Source organism: Hevea brasiliensis, chromosome 11 (genome assembly GCF_030052815.1).
Source record: "Hevea brasiliensis isolate MT/VB/25A 57/8 chromosome 11, ASM3005281v1, whole genome shotgun sequence".
Classification (NCBI taxonomy): Eukaryota; Viridiplantae; Streptophyta; class Magnoliopsida; order Malpighiales; family Euphorbiaceae; genus Hevea; species Hevea brasiliensis.
In genome coordinates this window covers 2220990-2241382 of record NC_079503.1, presented here as the reverse complement: position 1 = coordinate 2241382, position 20393 = coordinate 2220990, and the positions used below count along the sequence as shown (strand labels likewise).

Below are 20393 nucleotides of genomic sequence, written 5' to 3'. Positions count from 1 at the left end.
TAAATTGCCACCAGAAGAGTCTTTCTAGGTCCACGATCAGTTAGGTCCATTTAGGGGAACCTGAGCCCAGCCCATAAAACAAACCCATAAAGCCGGTACGAAACCCGAAACATTGATCTTTAGTTTACTAACTGGCCCAGCCTTTCAAATCCGAAACCATAAACCAAAACTCAAATCAAAACGTTGAACCGACTCGAGCCGCACATGAGGGTGATCACTTTGACTCAGTAACATCGGACGGTGCTGACAGTCGCGTCACCTTTAAGCCAAATGCTAAGTTTGAAAAACACGGAGAATTGTATACCCTGCAGCGCAACACAAACACAAACCAATCGGTGCCGCCAAATCACTCCACTCAAAATCCAGATCAGCCGAATTGCGTGCACCACATCACAGGCGATTCATTTTCAAAACAGATTAGGGTCTTCTTGAACCTCCTTTTTATAAACCCCCGTTACAAGTTTCGGTCCCTTTCTCTCTATCTCGCCTCGTTCCTTGAGCAACGTCGCGCAAAAGTTTCAAAACTCCATTAACAAGCTCAGGGAAAAATGGTAAATTCTACTTTTGCTTTCGATCTTTCTGCGATTCATTGTTCTCGTCTCGATCTTGACATGTACTGCAATTTTCAGATTTGATCTAGTTTTGCTCATTTTTGTTTCCTTCGATCTAGTACTATGTGGATTTTTGACGAGAGATCGTTTTCTTTATCAAATAGGTTTTTTTTTTTTTTTTCTCTCTATGTTAGTTTTAATGGAACTGAGATTTTCTTTTTTTGCTCTTTAGTTTTTGTTATAAATAATGATATTGATTTCTTTTTCTGGGTCTTTAGGCTCTACCAAATCAGCAGACTGTTGATTATCCAAGCTTCAAGCTTGTAATTGTTGGCGATGGTGGTACAGGTATATTCTTGTTTATTTGTTTTGACGAGTTACTGAGCTCCCAGCTAGGTTAATCTAGTGATGCTTGGTTTTTGCTTTTTGTTTTCACATTTGGGCTATCGACATTATTTGACTTTGAGTATGATTTCTTTATTAATTTTAGCTTATATGCCTTTTGATTGCGCCATGCAGGGAAAACTACCTTTGTGAAAAGGCATCTTACAGGCGAGTTTGAGAAGAAATATGAGCGTAAGAACTACCTTCATCATTTCAGTTCAATCTCGTACTTTTGCCTTTTTTTTTTTCTTTTTAAAAATGTTAATGCTGTAGTGCTCATCCACTTGAAAGTGGAGGTTGGGATGAAAAATTGTTGGCATTTTCTGTCATGCGTGCGAAATTAATTCTCTCTTTTTAAACGCAGCAACCATTGGCGTGGAAGTTCATCCCTTGGACTTCTTCACCAACTGTGGAAAAATCCGATTCTACTGCTGGGACACAGCTGGACAAGAGAAGTTTGGTGGGCTAAGAGATGGATATTAGTGAGTTATTAGTTCCTTCTCCTCATTGCTCATTGCTCATTGCTTGAATAGTTTAACTTGGATAATAACTATTTAATGTTTTGAGGTATATAATGTTTGTTAGCTTAATTTTGTATAAATTACTGTAAGGCCTTCCTGCTTTGCAATCTGTTAATTTTTACTCTGTATTATATCTCTAGAATCAACTTTTAAATTTTTAATAGAACTTTGGAATGAATGTTTCTGTCCCAACCATGCATTACAAAAGTTTTGAGAAAATATCCACTTCCAGGATGTTTCATTTTTTTTGTTTTTTTTTGGTTTGTTAAAGCTTGTTTGTACAGTGCATGTCAAGGTTCCTAAAGGGTTTTATATGGTCACCTTTTCTTCTTTTCTGTTTTGGTAACTTTTAAAGAGGTTTCTTGTAGATTTCATTTCTTGAAATTTGTTTTAGAATGGCCTCTCATGTTTAGGCATTCCTGGGCTTGTTTGTTTAATTTTTCTTCTTGTTTCTTTATAATCTTGTTTTTTCAGTTTCTTCAATTGATTTACCATGAATGTGATTGTGCAGCATCCATGGTCAATGTGCTATCATAATGTTTGATGTTACTGCTCGGTTGACTTATAAGAATGTGCCCACATGGCATCGGGATCTTTGCAGGTATGTCTTGTTTATGGTATGCAGTTATTACATTTATTTTACTTTTGGCAGGGTATATTGACATTGTTCCGTGTTCCCATATTTTCAGGGTTTGTGAAAATATCCCTATTGTTCTTTGTGGAAACAAAGTTGATGTGAAAAACAGGCAGGTGAAGGCAAAGCAGGTTACCTTCCACAGGAAAAAGAATTTACAATACTATGAGATTTCGGCAAAGAGCAATTATAATTTTGAGAAGCCTTTTCTGTATCTTGCAAGAAAACTTGCTGGGTAAGGGCCAATATTGTCCAGTTGAAAAGCCTTGATCATGTTAATTTCTGTGTTACTCTTAAGGCTAATAATGTTGAAATTGTTTTGCTGCAGGGATCCTAATTTGCATTTTGTTGAATCTCCAGCCCTGGCACCTCCAGAAGTGCAAATTGACCTGGCAGCACAGCAACAGTAAGTATTGTGTTATTCAACATTATCTCAATCAAATTTCGTTACTTCAAAGCATACAGAGTTAGTGATATTCATACAATTGAAAATTTAGATTTTAGTGAAAATTCTGTGCTTTTTGTATGGTGAGAAGATTCAGCTGTCTTTAGTACTACCTCTTCTACTGAACTTATTATTATTATTATTATTATTATTATTATTATTTTGTGCATAACATTATCTTGCTGTCTGATTTTGACAGGCATGAGGCTGAGCTTGCTGCTGCTGCTAGTCAACCTCTACCAGATGACGATGATGACACATTTGAGTAAGGAGTGCTGGCGAGGTGATATTTGAAGGAAGAAGTTTTAATGTATGGTCATGAGGATGTAGTTTTATGTCCAACATGAGGAATATGGACTTCCATTATTTCTGGGTTACATTATTACCCGTTTGTCCCAAGTTTAGCATTTGATCATTTTGTGCGGGGGTTTTGCTATGTTTATTCTTTCTCATCGCACCGAAAGTTTTAAGTTGATTCGTAAACACTGTAGGATGATATAGTGTTGCCTTATATATTTATCTTGATCTTGCATTGACTGTGCTTAATTTCGTAGCATTACTTTTCTTAGTGCGAATGTTTCATTTTGTAGGAATTGCTGCCAATGATGCGAGGCTTTTATATTTAAAAACAAGCGACGGGAAAAAAAAAAAAGGAGGGGGTTGTGGGGGAGTGTGGGGGAGAGGGGGGATAAATGGTGTGGTTTTTAATTTTGGATTGACCTAATTGTTTGCATCTAATTCTGATTTCTTTAGTTCCAATTGATCAGCACATGAGATTATGTTCATTAACTGATCCAATATGTTAATTGGAAAATTGGAAGTACATTCATCAAGTTTTAGCAATTGTATTAACTTTCGTTTAAGAAATTTTATAAGATTTCTTTGCCTTTTTAGCACAAATTAATTCAATTTTCAATTCACGAAAACATGTTAATTAAGCATTGAAATAAAAATCCAGTCTAAGCTCAAATGATATCACGAACGCTCCACACTGTTATTGGATTGGGGAAAAAAATCACGTCAACATCGCCCACCCAGACAAAATGGTGCTTCAGGTTGAATTGTGTTGGAAAATGAAGGCTAATGCTCCGATATTATGATAGAGGGGAGTAAAAGATATTTTTCGTCGATGATAAATGAAAATGTTTTACCAAAATCAACAAAAGATAGATTAAAAATAAGAAAAAACATAAATTTCATTAATAGAAAAAAAAAATGCAAATACATAACAATTTTTTTTTTTTTTTTCCTTCATTCTCTCTCAACTCTCCACACACACTGACTCTCCCTGGCAAAGGGAAGCCTTCTCCAATTCAACATGCATAAATTCCTACAAATCTTGCTCAAACTATGGAGATCCATTACTTTTCAACTAAAAATACTACATCAAAATATTTTCTCACCTCATATTCACCAAAAACTCGTCAACTCCAACAAATTTTTCTGAAGGGGGCAGGGTTCTTGCTAAACAGTATTCATCCTTTGGTTGGGAACACTGATAGGTAGGTCTGAATGGCGGTAAGAACAAGAGCAAGACTTGCACCGAGAAAGGCCAAAAGCGCCCAAGGGCTAGAGAAATGAGTATGCAGCCATTCGGCTATCCATCTTTTTCCAATGTTCTTGTAATGCGATTGTATTTGGTCCTTAACATCCTCAAAAGCATCTCGGTGGAGCACCAGATGCTTGGATATCTCGTTGAAGAGATCTGCCACCTCTTGGTCGCATCCAAGAAAATTCACAAGTATGCCATTTGATCGCAGCTCCTTCACATCTTCGGGCTGGTCGACCAGTGAATCCATGAAACATATATATGAAGTGATCTTTGCAACAATGGATGTGTCGGTGCTCATCTCGTAGGCAACCAAGTTTAAGAGCAAGGACTTGGTCAAGTCACCTATGTGAATTGGAGGAAGTCTAAGGACTCCATAGAGGGATGTTGATATGAACTTGACATCCATGAAACTAGCAGTCTTGCTTGGCTCGAAGTGGATTCCCACGCTCTTAAGTTCGTTGGCGGAGCGATATGAGAACCAGTTGTCTACTCTTCTGTTTTTGTTTTTCCTGCGAGGGAAAGCGGAGCTGCTTTTTTTACTGAATTGAGTATAAAAAAGCTCAAGAAGGTGGAGAGGCTGAGGATCCTGATTATTTTCTTCCTCTGGCTCCATTTTTTGTGCTTGGGGCCAGAGTTTGCTAACAGTCTTCATTATATTTTCCTTGATCGAAGCTTGTTTGGTGGGAAAACAGCGAATTTCCTCTATGAAATCGTGGATGCTTTTCATCCCTTCTTCGAAACTCGAGCTCATCAATGAGTTAAGCACTGAAAAAGGAAGTTGGTTCTCCAATAAGAACAAGTCCCGCATCACAAAAGCTTCAACATGAGGTTTCATCTCTTTAATTCTATCTTCAGGACAGAAGATGAATTGGAGAACGAAGCTGCCATCAAGAAACATCATTTGGGTGAATGCCTCATCGTTCAATCCTTCAATTGAGCTCTCACAGTAGCATATCTTTGCATCAGTGGCCACTTGAGCCACCTTGTTGTACAACGCTTTAACGGGTTCTTTACTGCGTTCAAAAAAATGGCGGGCCATTGTAATCTTGAGCCTCTCCATCTCCTGGAGCTCTGGTTTGCCATGGTGATAGGGACCAATGGATACCACCATAGGATCGTAGCAATCAGAGTTGGGTTTGATCCCACGAAGCATCTGTGGAACTCGCTGAAACTTGGGCTGCTGCACTTTGCTGTTTCCATTTTCTCCCCCTTGGCTCATAATGGAATTTAACCACTCATCATTAGCACCTAAAGAAGGTGAACTTGCACCATTCTCTATTAAAATGTTTACTGTTTCAGCCATCGGTGGTGTTCATTATGGATCTAATAATCAAACAACTATGGTATATATGAAGTTTCAAATTGAGATAGCTTGTAGATCGGATTAAGGATGTAAACTTAGTTGGCAATGGAGATTAGATGTTTTGTATTGCTTAGTACTTTCCGCAAAGAATACATTCCATTTTCGTTCCAAGAAGGAACACATTTTCCCCCTGTGATTTTCACATGTTTCAGGTTGAGGAAGCCATTTACATTGTCGGAGAACATAATTAAAATATTTTGTTTTGAAAAAATGCTTACCCCTGTTTGAGATTTGACCTATTGAAATTAATTAAATTGTAACAACTAAACACGTGTACAAGTATTACTGAGTGTATTCGATGCGCAAATTATATTTATGAAATACGTGCAAGATTACCATTAAAACCATCATACTTGCCAACCTTTGATATTTATCAAGGTTGTAAAGTTATTAAAGTAGTATTATTGATATTTATCAGGTTGATCACCCATTACAGAATGTCTCAGTTCAAACTGCCAGGCTAAAAGAGAGCAGATATTGATTCTAAGATAAGCTACAAGGATGTTTCCTGGAAGATGAGAAACATTTCAAGAACCGACAAGCAAACTCGATACAACAATCACATGGCACCAAGCAAACTGCAACCAAGCATAAGACAAATTCTGCATAATCCATTAGTCTTTCTGAAAGTGTCCATTCAACCTTCAGTACAGGACTAAAGATCACTTTTGCTGTTGATCTCCACATAATACCTTCAGATCATTTACTGTTCTACATACTCATAGAATACATTAAAAGCCAGCTAAGGTGAAGCAAAATTGAAAAGGATAATTAAAATGGAGAAAGGAAGTATTGAGCAGAATAAAACCATGATTGCTATCAGTCGATATCATCAGCAATATAGGCGTACAAGAATTTGGAATCTTATATGAGTTTACTAGGATTATGCTCATGCGGGACAATCTCTAGAGATTAGTTGGATTTGAAGGCCTGTTAGGGGAATTCTGGAACCTCATGATGAAAATTATTTCAAGGAGATGAAAACATTCATCAGATCATCCCTTCCAAATTAGTAGCATGGCTACTGGCTAGATGGCGAACAACTTCCATTGCCATGGGTCTCACTCAACTGCCAACAGCAAACCTGCAGCATGAATGTTAGTCATACTATTAGGTACTAACTCAGATATGCAGTAAATGAAATTATAATAGTAGATGAACTTGCATTTTAAAAAGATAGAAACCATAAATCATATATATAGCTCATCTTAAAGTTTGAAATGAGCTTCCATATCAGAATTTAATGGCTGCTATTCAAAGTTTTGCTTAACACTTCTCCAAATATTTTCTGCAAGGTTCCATCATGGCAGAACTGAGCTATGGAATTAGAGAAAGATATCAATGATATCAGCAACAGAACATTCATTTATTATGCCACATGAATGGTGATGATCCCCACCATCATAAATGACCTTTGGAAGCAGTGAATGCATGCCTCCAACTCTGGCCCTGGAAAATGCAGGGGATTCATTAATGCCACCCTCAAAATCAAAATTTCTATAGAGATAATATCATCTATTTTTAAAAATAAATAGAGTAAAATATTAATAATGATAAAATTTAAAAATAAAATAATAATTTATTTAAAAAAAAAAAATGACCCGCTGATTAGACCGCGGCCCAATTGTGAACACGGTTCAATGTCCGATCCGATTTTAAAAAAATAACCGGTCAGTTTTCGTTCTCGTGCTCGGTGATGATTGAAAAAGCCAAAATTCCTGCACAGATTCCAACTATACCCACGCAATTTCCTCCCAATACATGCCAAAATGCATTAAACCACGTACCATCACAAAATAGAATCTTTCATATAAATCAATCTCGTGATGATATCCTATGATTATGACCTTAGATTTCAATAATATATTTCTCCTCCGGCTCCCAGCATCCTTTGCATAGACCGAATTGACTGATTAAATTAATGGATTAATTTATAATTAAATTAAATAAAAAATAATTTAATTAATTTAATTGATTTATTTATTTAATAAATTTTTATTTTAATATCGATATAAAAAATTAAATTTAAAATTTCATAAAAATATTATTAAAATTAAAATTAATTGTGTCAATTTAATATTTATGTATATTTATTTTAATATATTTATTTTTTAATATATATTTAATATTTTATAAATATTTAAAAAAATTATATATTTATAAAAATTTTTATGTATTATATTTCTTGAATATTTTTATATAAATTTAAAAATATTATTAAATTTATTAATTATAACTTAATAAATAATAAACTTTTATTTTAAATAATTAAAATTTAATTAATTTTATTTATTTATTTATATTAATAAGTATTAATTTTTAATTAATTTATATATTTTTAATTAATTTTTAAAAACTCACTACCACTAATTCATTCATCCAATAATAACACTCATCTTTTGACTTCTTATCTTTGCATCAAAAGTTATCTCACACTAATTTTAATTACATTTCATTTAATACTTTTAACTCCATAAAAATATAACTGTACTTTTAACTCTAAAAATATAATTATTAAACCCTTGACTTTATAAAAATGTAACGAGCACAGAGTGAGAGTATCAAAAGTCACAAGTATAAGTTGGTGATTAAAAAGATGCCTTCAGCCAAGCATTATAGCAAGGGAAAGCAAAACCCATAGTAAAGGGGGAAAAATGAATCAATATTTTAAAAAGAAATCATAATAGGAATATATTCACAATAAAATGATCATCGTTAATTCTTAGCATAACTTAAAATATTAACTATAACATTTTCTTTCTTTCTTTTTCACCTTTTGTTGAACAAGCAAGATGATACAAATGCTTTGTTCTACTCAATTGAGTGTTGTTTGAAAGGAAGGAAGAACCAACATTCCCCCTCCACTGGTTTTACCTTGCCAATTTCAGCTACATTACTTTGCACATTTCAGCTACGAAGGCCTGAATATGTGACAAAATTGGATTGCAAGGCACAAGAGGCAACATAAAAACCACTAGAATGATTTTTTTTTTTTTTTTAAATTATGCTAAGAATTCTAGCAATTGTATCTGCAAAATTGATACAACAAATAGCGGTCTGCTTAGTCTCTAATTACCCAGAATCCTAGTCCAAATATATTGGACGCGAATGACATCAGTGTCCAATCCTCTCCCACAGACAATGCTTCTCCTCTACATAACGGTTGATGACGGGTAAGGGCTAAATTGCAACAATATGAAAGTCACCCCTTTAAATTGGTGATCCCACTGCTGACCAAAAATACTGGGGGAAACCACCTAATAGCCCCCAAGGAAATTTAAAATGGAATATAACATAGATATGTAAACATCTGTAGAATGGTGATTTTAGAATCAAAAGTCACAAAGGTTGGGTGAATAGGTAGCGGAGTAAGGGAGCAACCACTGCTATACTTAAACTGTTTCCCAGCAACGCATAACTACAAGAAGCAAATGACATCGTCAGATATAAAAGATGCTTCTATGATTAGTATGCAGAGTGTTAAATGATTCAGAAAATCAGCCACGGAATTAATATTCACAACAATCATACTGTCACACAGGTAAGGCAGTGCCATTCCGTTGGCCTATTTTAATTTAAATTCAGGAAAAGGGGAGAAAAAAAATGATAATAAAACACAACACAAAATCGTAGCCAAAATTTGAGTAGTAGTTTTATCTTTTTCTGGAAACAACAGAAAATTAAAATACCACGAGCCTTCACAAGTTGCCAAGAAACATATACATGCCCTGCTAGCATATCCTTGGTTTTTAATCCAATGCTTCAACCTCTACTTGATATACATGTCATATAAACATAAAGAGATTCTAGATTGCTTTTATATCAAATCAATTTCAATAATCTTTCTTTTTTTTTTTTTTCATTTTGTTGGGAAAGGCTTTCATTTTTATCTACTCAGAGTATATTGTTGTCCTGATTTACCATATATGTGTCCAATAAAGATGAAGCTCAATCTGCGTGGCCTGCTTAGACTTAGTTAGCAAGTTATAAACTGGTTGATTACTAGTGACTACTAATAATGGTAACTGCCAACCTTATTTTCCTGATATAACTATATTGATACTGAGAAAATAATAACATACCGTTGTCTAAGGCTTATGTGCTGTGGAAAATGAAAATCCTCAGGGAAAGAATGCAAATTAGCAACCTAGTCATTAGAAAAATATACATAAATAGAATTTGTCAACATGAAAAAAATATCTAAAATAAAAAATTGTCAGCAAAATCTTCATACCTCCCTAGGGGTAAAATATCTTAGGCCTTGGTCCTTCAATGAAGATGTTTTCCCCTTATCCTTTGGCTGCATGATCATTTTGTAAATATCATGTTGAGAAAAAGGGCATTGATTGATGGCATTTAAGTTTAACAAAAAAATTAGGATACAGGAGATGGACATCCCATATTAAACCCAAATGTGTAGATATCGACCTAAATGCAGACCATCAAATTTAAAACTTTTGGACCTATAACATAACATATCAAAACCAATTTGGCTGGATGCATATGAGTGGGGGCAATAACATGATAAATGAATTTGATTGTTATTACCAGACCAATTTGGAAGGGTGAACATGATAGCAACAAAAACATTCTAAAAGATCGATAGATGATGAAAGATATCATATGTGGGCACAGAATGAACAAGGCAGGATCTCATTGCAGTGTCAATCCAATGTGTTGACTGGAGTGCTTGAGATAATAAAAAGAAATTGAGCATCTGCTTCTTTGATAAATATATAGACCACTGATTAACCACCCCTTTTCTTAGCCAATAAAAGTACTAACAACCCATTCCAAGCCCATAAAAATTAGAACGTTTGAAATGAGAACATACCTGGACAGTTGCTAACAGGGATCCAGTCCCTTTCACATATCTATAATAACTCTTTGTGAAACAACAGCATCGTTTTGAATCCGAATAGACAATATCTGAACTCTATCAGGAACTTTTCAGAGGAAGAGGATGATTCCATAAAAATGAGTGAGTTTGAAATGTTAATACTATTGAAAAGAAGCAAAAATAAAGGATACCCATTGCACTTCCCCATCTATCTATCAAGCATGATGGGACAAAATATTGTTCCATTGCAATAAGATTTTCATCAGCAATGTTCTCCAGATCTCCAGAAACATTGGGAATTGCCACAAAATCAGTTTCTGCATTTACTTGGTCACTAGAGTTCTTAAATTCAAGAAAATTCTCCACTGGCTCACATGATTGGAGCAACTTATCCCAGTTCTCTGGTGCTTGATCAAATCCATCTATGACTGTGTTTACATTTTGCCCAAGTAATGGGCCTAAAGAATAAAGAAGCTGATTATCGAAGACTTTGTGCTGAAAAGATAAAGGTTTTCTTTTTGCCTGTACAGTAAGTAAATAAGAGAAGGAACTATAAATTAATACTGGGCATTTACGTAGCAATCAAGTTTGACATGGTCCAACTTTATTCATTTCTTACTAGAGTAATCAATTTTGGGGCAAACAGCAACTGAGTCTATTCTTTGGAGGGTAGTCAAAATGTGATTCAGCATTACAAATTAGATTTCTCAAGTTTTCACCACCTGCTTGGAAATATTATTCTAAAACAATGCATTTTAAATTTTCTTTTTCTCCAAAACAGGGAGAAATAATTTGTTGATAAGAAAGCTGTAGTTATACAGCTTTTACATATGATATGGATTAAGTGGATCCTTTTTTTCTTCCACTAGTCAGCATTCGTGTGTAGAGATACCTACTAGTTTGGAATGTTGAAACCAAATATGAATACATAAAAAATATTTTACATCATGCAAATAGTTTGGGATATTAAAGCAAAATTGGTTTCAAACAAAACTAAATTGCAAAGAAGGATCTAACTGACTCCAACTAGTTTGGGATTAAGGCTTATTTGTTGTTGCTGTTGTTGCAATTAGTTTCTTATCCCAAATTTTATGTATATTCTAAACACCAAAAAGTCTAAGTTCTTGAGCTAAATTTTCCAATGCCTTTCAAAAACTCTATTGTACATGCAATAATGCTTTTGAACTTTAGCAGTGTAATTTTATAATGTTAAAAGGTGGAAATAAAGCGTAATGATATTTGGAGGAAGAATTGATAGAAGTGAGTGAGAGAGAGAGAGAGAGCGAGAGAGAGAGAGATGTTACCAAGCAAAAATAACGTGGCCTGGAGTAAGGCACACCAAACTGTAACGGACTCAAAATAAACTCCTGTGTAACAAAATCTGAGTTTGCTAAAATCTCTACCATTTTTGTGTGTGTATCAGAGGTCTGCGATGCAAATACAAAAGACATAAAGGACAAGCAAAAACTTCTTGATCCTTGAATCATCTGTTTAACTAAATTAAAACATACCTCAAATCCAACAACATTTTCCACGAGCAACATATTTGGTGGTTGTTTAGTGTGTGGTATAAGTTCAAGAATCTTGAGAAAAGAAGAAGCCCGAGCATCACCAGAGTGCTTTTGAAGACCTAATCACAAGATTTGCAGCAAAGCTGTCACCAAAACCAAAATACAATCTATGAAACAAGAAAAAGATGATCATGCAATATTGACCTTGACGAGTATAGGGTTGACAAGGAGGCGAAAGAAGCCATGCATGTGCTCCATAACTGTCGAGATCAGCAGCAGTCAGACTCTGAATATTACCCTATGATGCTCCAAATATATGAGATACAATTAAACTATGAAATTTATAAATTCTACTCCAAAATAATGACCGGATATTTGAAACTAAAAATAACTTAATGCAAAGTAATCTCCAACTTTCATAGAACTCAAACCTACACAGCGAATGTTTGAAAAGAAATTAAATTTACTAGAGCTTCCTACCACCTCAAAACTTTTGCTCTGAAGAAACAAGAAAGCCACTAGCTACCAAAGCAGCAACAAAACAAAAAAAAAATCCGAAAGAAACTCAATCCCAATTCCAACAAGCACGATGGCAAAGCTGCCAAAAATACAAATAATCCTAATGCCAAACGGGCACTAAGTCTCGCTAACCACTTCTAATAATAACCAAAACAAGAGAAAGAAAATTGTTTCAGAAGCAAGTAAGCCATTGATGAATTAAAGGAAGTAAAAGTTAAAAAAAATAATAAAAACAAAGACAAACCTGATAAGGACGGTGACCAAAACTGTACTCATAAACATCATTGGCAATGTTATTTATGTCAAAAGCTTCCACTACTTCAGCCTTCACATTGCTCTTCATTAGCGAGTATCTCTAATAAAGCAATTAGATTAAAAATACTCAGTTGATCTATGCATACATCGATACCTGTCTCTATCTATGTGTAAAGCGAGGAAGAGAGAAAGAGAGAGGGAAATTAGTGAAATTACCATGCCGCCAATACCACTGTAGAATTCAAGGACTCGCCATGGCTCATCTTCGTGTTTGATGAAACCCCCTTCCATTGATCTTTTCTCTGCCTCGCGCCACAGAATGAGGATGTTGAAATTTCTGGACAGCACGGCAGTGGGCACTCTGCAGTTGGCCTAGCTAATGGGTATTTACCATTTGGGCAGAAGGTGCACTATCTTGGACGCACCGTTTTGTACTGCTTCATGCTTGAGAAATAGCCATTGTGCCGGAGGATGGTAATTGTGCCCGAATAGGTCCGACCCAACTCAAACCCATCAATTTTTTCGATATCGTCCCAATCAATCATGTATTAAAGTATTAAAATGATCTCATAAAATTAAGGGTGAGAATTATTTGAATTGAACCAAATAAATCAAGCTGAACTACTTTAATTTGATAATTCAATTCGGTTTGATTTTGTATTTTAAGAATTTCGATTATTTTAGTTTGATTCGATTTTTAAAAAAATCGATTGAACCAAACTAAACCTAATTGCCTTATTGATTTTTAATTTGATTTATTTTTATAAGAAATTTATGAATTATATGTAATTTTATATATATAAATTATTTAATTTCATTGATTAATGATTATTATGTTCAAATCAAAATCAAAATCAGATTAAACAATTTGAAAATTAGGTCTAAATTAAAAAAATCCATCAAACTCAAAAATTAATCGATTCAAACTGAACCGAAATAGAGTGATTTAATTCGATTCGGTTTTCATTCATTTCGGTTAAATCGATATCTAAAATATGATAATTCGATTAATTTGGTTGTGATGATTTGATTCAGTTTAGTTCGATTTGAATCGAATGTTCAGTCATACATAAAATTAAGTCATTTAACTTATTAATACATTTAAAAACTTGATATGTGTTACATTTTATAATCCACATTAAGCATTTGATAAATCATATTCACTTGGTATAAATATTAATTACTTTAAAATTCAATTTATTCTCTTTACTTTTAAAATTTAAATCCTCATTTTTTTATTCATTTTATTTTTTTTAAGTTGTAATATTTTTATTTTTGTTTTTTTATTCTTTTCTTTTTTTTCCTTTGATTATTATACATAAACTAATTTAAAATATAATAAAAATTATTTATAAAATTTTAAAATTCAAAATTAAATAATATTTATATGAATTACTATTAAATAATTTATTTATTGATATTATAAAATAAATTATTTTTTATTTCTCTTAAATATTTAATATATGACCTATTAAAATTTTTTACTCTTTTACCTGCTTATATCGATAATTTAATTGCTATATATATTTTTTTAATTATTTATTGTGATTTATTTTTTAATTATTTATTGTGTTTTATTTTTTAAATCCATTATATTTATATTTATAATAATAATTTGTTTTTTTTGTGTTCATAATTATATAAAAAAATAAACATTCTTATAAAATATACAGAGTTTGAAAATCAAATGAGTAGAGTAAAGAGATATAAATATATAACTTTTCAATGATTTATATAAAAGATAAACATTATTTTAAAAAAATACAAAATATTGTATAAGCTTATCAATTCTATCACATTTGTAATTTACATGATTTAATAATTTATTAAATAATATTCAATTAACATAAATATTAATTATTTTAAAATTTAATTTGTCCTCTTTAATTTTTAAATTTAAATCTTCATTTTCCTTTTTATTTTTATCTATACACCTTTTTCAAAGTTATAACATTTTTTTTCGTTATTTTCATCTTTGATTGGTGTGCATAAATTAATTTAAAATACAACACAAATCATTTATTAAAATTTAAACTTTAAAATTAAATGGTATATATATCAATTACTATTAAATAATTTATTTATTAATACTAAAAAATAAAATTATTTCACATTTCTCTTAAATGTTAATTATATGACTTATTTAATCTCTCACTTTTGTACATATATATATATAATTTAATTGTTTTATATTTTTTAAATTTATATAAATATTTTTTAATTATTTAGTACATTTTATTTTTCAAATTGATTATGTTTATGTTTATAATAGTAAACTATTTTTCAATTTTTTTTATTGTGTGCATAATTTTAGACTATATTTGAAAAAAAAATCATTCATATAAATGATTGAGAGTTTAAAAATCAAATGACTAGAAGAAATAAATATAGCATTAACAGTATAATTTTTCAATAATTTATATAACAATAAATAGATATTGTTTTTAAAAAATACAAAATATTATATAAGAAAATTAAACAACGAATATTTATAACTGCTGATAAGTATAAAAAATTCAATTTAAAAAAAACAATTTAAAAAAAAACTTAAGAGTTAAAAAAAATGTAAATCATAAATTAAGAAATATTTGAAATAATAATTATTATTATTATTATTATTGTTATTATTATTATTTCTTGCATATTACAATAACATTTAAGATTTTTTTAGCATATTTATTATTATAGTTATTATGACCAAACTATTTCTAATAATATATAGTATTTTTTAAATGTAATTATAATCTAAAAATATTATATTGTTATATTTTTTATGAAAGAATATTTAAAGGAAAATAAATGATAATTATTTTAAAAATAATAATTTAATTTAATTTCAATAGAATATAATTATTCAAAATTTTAATTACATTTAATAAAATTAACTAAGATTATATTTGATATAACATAATTAAAATTATAATATAATTTTAATTATATTAATATTTGATTACGTTATTTAATAATAAAAAAATTAATATAATATAATAATAATTATATAATAAAATTAATATTTAAATAACATAATAATTATTATATAAAAAAATAAATATAATTATAATTATATTTTAATTTTATTTATTTATTATTAACAATTTCACCACCATTACTACCCGATCACTGTTATTATCATATTTTTTTTATCACCGCTATTATCACTTTGCCACGGTCACCTTTACCACTACTTTGCTAGAGATGACAAAATCTTCCGACCCTGTGGGGATCTGTCCTACCTTGTCTTGATTGGGGCGGTTTTTCGAACATTTGACTGAGTTTCGGATCGAGTTTCAATGTACCACAAAAAATATATTATCAAGGACGGTGCGGGTTGATATTTAAACACCCTGCCCCAAAACTCATCCCGAACTCACCCCATATATATATATTAAATTAATAGTTATAAGTTATTATTTACATATTATTATATTTTTAATAAATCATTAATTTTAATTTTGATTATATTTTTAATACTTTTAACATTTATTTTTAAATAACTTCAATTAAATAAATTATAATTAAAGACTAATTAATTTAAAATATATATATATTAAATAAATTAATAGTAAAAATATAAAAAAAAATAAAAATATATTAATTCATAAATTATAATTACTTAAAATAAATTAAAAGAAAAAGTGCTTAGTGGGGTAGGGTGAGACGAAGACAGGGATTCTAGTTTTTCAAAGAGACTGAATAAGTAACAATTTTATTATCTTTGCAAGGTATGGGGTGGAGTAGGAGATACATTTATTAGCAACGGTGTAACACACTAAAATTTTAAATTTTATTATTTTATGAGCATTTTTGGTACTTTAATTTTATTTAAATTTTAAGATTATTTTTGAGATTTTTTGAATTTTAAAAATCGGGTTCGATTTTTCGAAAATATAAACTTTGACGATTTTTAAAAATTAATTTAATGACCACGTGGTAAAACTAAAAATATATTTGAAATCTATGAATTTTTCTGAGTTTTCTGGAATTTTTTCGAAATTTTTGGACCTCATTTTCGATCCCGATGTAGAGTAAAAATTCAAAAATTTTGTATCCTGAATCGAACCGACCGAATCGAACCAAACCGAATCGGACCGATCGAATCAGACCGATCTTTTCTTTTTCTTCTTCCCTTCCTCGTGCGCGTCCGACCTCCTCCCCTTCTCTCTCTCTTTTCTCTCTCCTCCCTCCTCCCCTTGCCGCGCCGCCACCTCCCCTGCCTCCCCACCTCACCGGCGCGCCGCCTCAGCCCTCCCCCACAGCCGGCAGCCGCCTGGAAAGCCGGAAAACGGCTCCAGAAGAGATGCGCAGCGTGCGCGCGACCGTTCACCTTCCCGGCTAAAATCCGGCCTATCCGGCCACCAATCGAACCGGGTCTTGTGTCTAAACTCATCTACTCGTCGAGAGCTTTCCCTAGATACCAAGAACACCGAAATCCATCGAGCGGTTTGTCCAATTTTTGTCTGGAAAGTTTTAGCCCATTTTTACTTTCGGGCTAGATTTCTCGCAAACCGTGAATCCCACGAGAAAACCGAGAGTACCAGAGCACTCCACTCGTCGAGAGCTTCGCGGCGACATAAATTTCGAATTTTTTCGACACCGTTTTTTAGTGAGTCCCACGGAACTTCGCAGTGTTTTTTCGAGCATTAAATGAGCTTAGAAAATTCTGAAAAATTTATGTACTAACCCCCGTGTCATGGGCTTCGTGTAGGTATCTTCAATTTACGGAAATTCGACAGTTGTCCGGGTCTGTGAATTTCCGGCCAGACAGACCCGTTACCGGAAAAGTCTCCAAATTGGATCGAGGTTTTGGCTACCCCCCATTGTCAGACGTCTCGAGCACGTTCCCGAAGTCGGAATCGGCAAAGGTAAACCCGAACCTTGCTTTTTTGTAATTTTCTAGTGCTTAAATAGGATTAAAAATGCATAAAATATTCGTGGTAACTCAGAAAATTATGATTCTTTTTGCAATAGCCTAGTAATATTGCTAAGGACCGCGGGGCAAAGTTTTAGAATTTTTAGAGCTTGTTTGGGTAGTTTTTGCAAAAACGATCAATTATAAGGACTAAATTGAAATTTTACATATTGTGATGGATGACTGATTTGATGGGCCCAGGAGGGGCTGTGTGATGTGATTGAGTTGTGGATATATGGATTGTGAATATAGAAGTGTGTTTTGAGCCATTTTGCAGGTTGGGTAGGTCCTAGGTATAGGGGAGACTCTGCCGGATTTTCGACACGACTTAGGACGTATTTAGTCTTTTCTTTATTTGTATTGAGTCAATTATATTAAATAATTGTAATGTAATTGTCTGGTGAGTCGGGACAGCCTTCTTTCTCCGCCCAGCCGCCACAGTGACCGTTGTCAAGTCTGTGAGTAAAATATTAATTTTAATTGTAATTTCACTATTATTATATGTTCAAGCATGCACATTCATTACTTATATGCATATATTTATGTAGTTAAACTCTAGGCACGATTTATGTTGCATTCATAACTGTGAAAGTGCCATGTATGTTGCTGTGGTAATTTGGAGCAGTGTGCGTGCGTTGGCGTGCGTGTGATGTGGTGTGGACTATGGATAGGACGGGTAGTCACGGCTTGAGATCTTCGCTGGGACCCGATCCTTCGGGGGGTAGTCACGGCTTGAGTTCTTCGCTAGGACCCCCGATTTGGTTTATTAAGCGAAAGTTCGGCTTGAGTTCTTCACTGGCACCATGTTGGATTTAAGAGAGCTGTATAGGGGATCAGCTCCCATATATTATGATTGATATCACTGGGTGTGTGAGTGCTCCAAATTACCTTTATGATGTTATGATGTGAAAATGTTGTTGATGTTGCATTTCACTCTACAGGGTACATTAGTTTTAGATAGTTATAGAGATTATGGTTAAAATTGATATTTTACTCTCTGAGTCAAACGCTCACTCCTGTTCAATATTTTTTTCAGGCCACAGGAGGATATTTTTGAGATTAACCTGCTTTCTTCCTCGCAGGTCAATTATTAACGTTTGTATAAACTTGTTAAATCTTAGAATTTCCGCATGTGTTAGAAATGTTTATTTGATATGGGTCTGTAAACTAAATTATTATTTTGGACCTGTAAACTTAATATTCTATGTATGTTTGATGGATTGGATGAGGGAGCTGAGCTCCCATTTATTTTTATGCTGATGAGTATGTGGAGGGTGAGCTGAGCTCCCCAATTGAGTATTTATTGTGTTTACAGGTCGGGTGGGTCAAAAACTCCCCGTTGAAAGGTCCATTTTATGGTCGGACTCTGTCCGGTTGATTTCTTGAAATTGGGCCCAAATGGGCCTTAGAGTTGGGTTAAGTGAATAGTTAGGCTTACTACGGGCCTCGGGGGCTTTAGGCTGGCCCAGGTCCTAGTGCCGGTCCGGCCCATAGGTTGGGTCGTGACAAACGGGGACGGGACAGCCTCTGATCTACTCTCCATTCAAACCTCACTTATTACTATCAATACCACCTAATTGTCATTATTGTCACCATCGTCACTGTTTAGCCACTACAATCATTTAATTTTTAATAACAGCAATCACCATCATTTATTATTAACATTATCTCCTATATTTATTATAGAGATTTAATTTAATATACTTTTAATTTTTGATTCAATTCAATTAATAAGCTTTAATTTATGCTTAAATTAACCTAATTAATTAATATGTATCATTTTTTAATATTTAATTATTTTTTAATATTAAAATATTATTTTTATATTATATAATTATTTAAAAAATAAAATACTATTTTTATTATCTAATATTATTAATTAAACTGAAAATATTAAAAAAATCTTTATATTTTTATATAATTAATTAAAATTAAAATTTTTACTATAATTAATTTTAATGAAAAAATATGATTTTTGTATTTCAAGCTTTTAATTTAAAATTAAAAAATTATAAATTAAATAAAATTAAAAATATAAAAAATTATTTTTTCCATATTATTAATATAATTAAATTTATTAATATTAATATAATTAATAATATGAAAAAATAATGTTTATATTTTTAGTTTTATTTAATTATAATTTTTTAATTTTAAATTAAAAGCATGAAATACAAAAATCATTTTTTTTATTTAAATAATTAAAATTAATTATAATAATAATTCTTAATTTTAATTAATTATATGAAAATATAAAGATATATTTTTTATATTTTCAGTTTAATTAATAATATTAAATAATAAAAATAATATTTTTATTAATATTTTAATATTAAAAAATAATTAAATATTATAAAATAATACATATTAATTAATTAAATAAATTTAAACATAAATTAAAATTCATAAATTAAATTAAAAATTAAAAATAAACTAAATTAAATCTCTTCGATAAATATAGGGCAAAATGATCCTTATTTCATTCTTATTATCAGGGAACGAGGTGAGTGACCAAATTCGGATCCGATTTGTAAAGAGTAATCTATGATTCGTCCCGAAACATTGAACTTCAATGGAGGTTGCGACATTTGAGCTGAACATCGCAGTTCAATGGCCAACTGAGAATGGGATTGGGCCCTTCGTAGATTTCGCTTTGCAATATGATTCGGTATAAACTGTGAGGAGGGATGATGAAATCATTATATTTGAGAATTTAAAGTCTAATTAATAATTTAATATTTAATTTTTTTAAGTTAAATTTAAGATTTGATAATTTTAAAAATAATTTTAATAACACGGGTTAAAATTTATTGTTACATAGAAATACATTTTTATTATAATATATATTCAAAAATTTAATAATTAGATGTAAATATTTAAATTTTATTTGAAATATAATATTTAAAATT

At 31.7% G+C, this 20393-nt stretch overlaps 3 protein-coding genes across 5 annotated transcripts; 1 reads left to right on the top strand and 2 right to left on the bottom strand.

Annotated features, from left to right (window-relative positions):
- Nucleotides 1-307: 307 nt before the first annotated feature.
- Nucleotides 308-3081, top strand: LOC110637327 (GTP-binding nuclear protein Ran-3). Its single transcript, XM_021787375.2, has 8 exons — nt 308-551; nt 830-899; nt 1071-1127; nt 1300-1417; nt 1968-2057; nt 2146-2325; nt 2419-2496; nt 2735-3081. Exons 1-8 carry the CDS (start codon nt 549-551, stop codon nt 2802-2804), a joined length of 666 nt encoding a protein of 221 aa, XP_021643067.1. The 5' UTR covers nt 308-548; the 3' UTR covers nt 2805-3081.
- Nucleotides 3082-3706: 625 nt separating this feature from the next.
- On the bottom strand, nt 3707-5534 carry LOC110637347 (UPF0481 protein At3g47200). The gene has a single exon (XM_021787398.2). It carries the CDS (start codon nt 5388-5390, stop codon nt 4011-4013), a length of 1380 nt encoding a protein of 459 aa, XP_021643090.2. The 5' UTR covers nt 5391-5534; the 3' UTR covers nt 3707-4010.
- Nucleotides 5535-8408: 2874 nt separating this feature from the next.
- On the bottom strand, nt 8409-12974 carry LOC110652843 (tRNA (cytosine(38)-C(5))-methyltransferase 2). Of its 3 annotated transcripts, none has more exons than XM_021808455.2 (10): nt 12792-12972; nt 12565-12675; nt 12006-12099; nt 11802-11920; nt 11595-11717; nt 10482-10812; nt 10285-10379; nt 9685-9750; nt 9533-9597; nt 8409-8868 (listed from the first exon to the last, which is right to left on the bottom strand). In XM_021808455.2, the coding sequence occupies exons 1-10, from the start codon at nt 12864-12866 to the stop codon at nt 8790-8792; spliced, it is 1158 nt and encodes a 385-aa protein (XP_021664147.2). In that variant the 5' UTR covers nt 12867-12972; the 3' UTR covers nt 8409-8789. The 3 variants fall into 3 exon arrangements, with proteins under 3 accessions (XP_021664147.2, XP_021664148.2, XP_057985628.1); XM_021808456.2 differs by having other exon boundaries at nt 12006-12061; nt 12792-12960; XM_058129645.1 differs by lacking the exon at nt 9533-9597 and having other exon boundaries at nt 12792-12974.
- Between the last annotated feature and the right edge of the window lie 7419 nt (nt 12975-20393).

Bases quoted from the DNA above. Each gene is read 5' to 3' on its own strand.
- LOC110637327 (XM_021787375.2), top strand. The intron at 900-1,070 runs GTATATTCTTGT...TGCGCCATGCAG, and splicing joins TGTTGGCGATGGTGGTACAG to GGAAAACTACCTTTGTGAAA. The intron at 2,497-2,734 runs GTAAGTATTGTG...TGATTTTGACAG, and splicing joins GACCTGGCAGCACAGCAACA to GCATGAGGCTGAGCTTGCTG.
- LOC110637347 (XM_021787398.2), bottom strand. From the start codon at position 5,390: ATGGCTGAAACAGTAAACATTTTAATAGAGAATGGTGCAAGTTCACCT.
- LOC110652843 (XM_021808455.2), bottom strand. From the start codon at position 12,866: ATGGAAGGGGGTTTCATCAAACACGAAGATGAGCCATGGCGAGTCCTT. The intron at 12,676-12,791 runs GTAATTTCACTA...TTGCTTTATTAG, and splicing joins ACAGTGGTATTGGCGGCATG to AGATACTCGCTAATGAAGAG. The intron at 9,598-9,684 runs GTATGAAGATTT...TCTAATGACTAG, and splicing joins GATATTTTACCCCTAGGGAG to GTTGCTAATTTGCATTCTTT.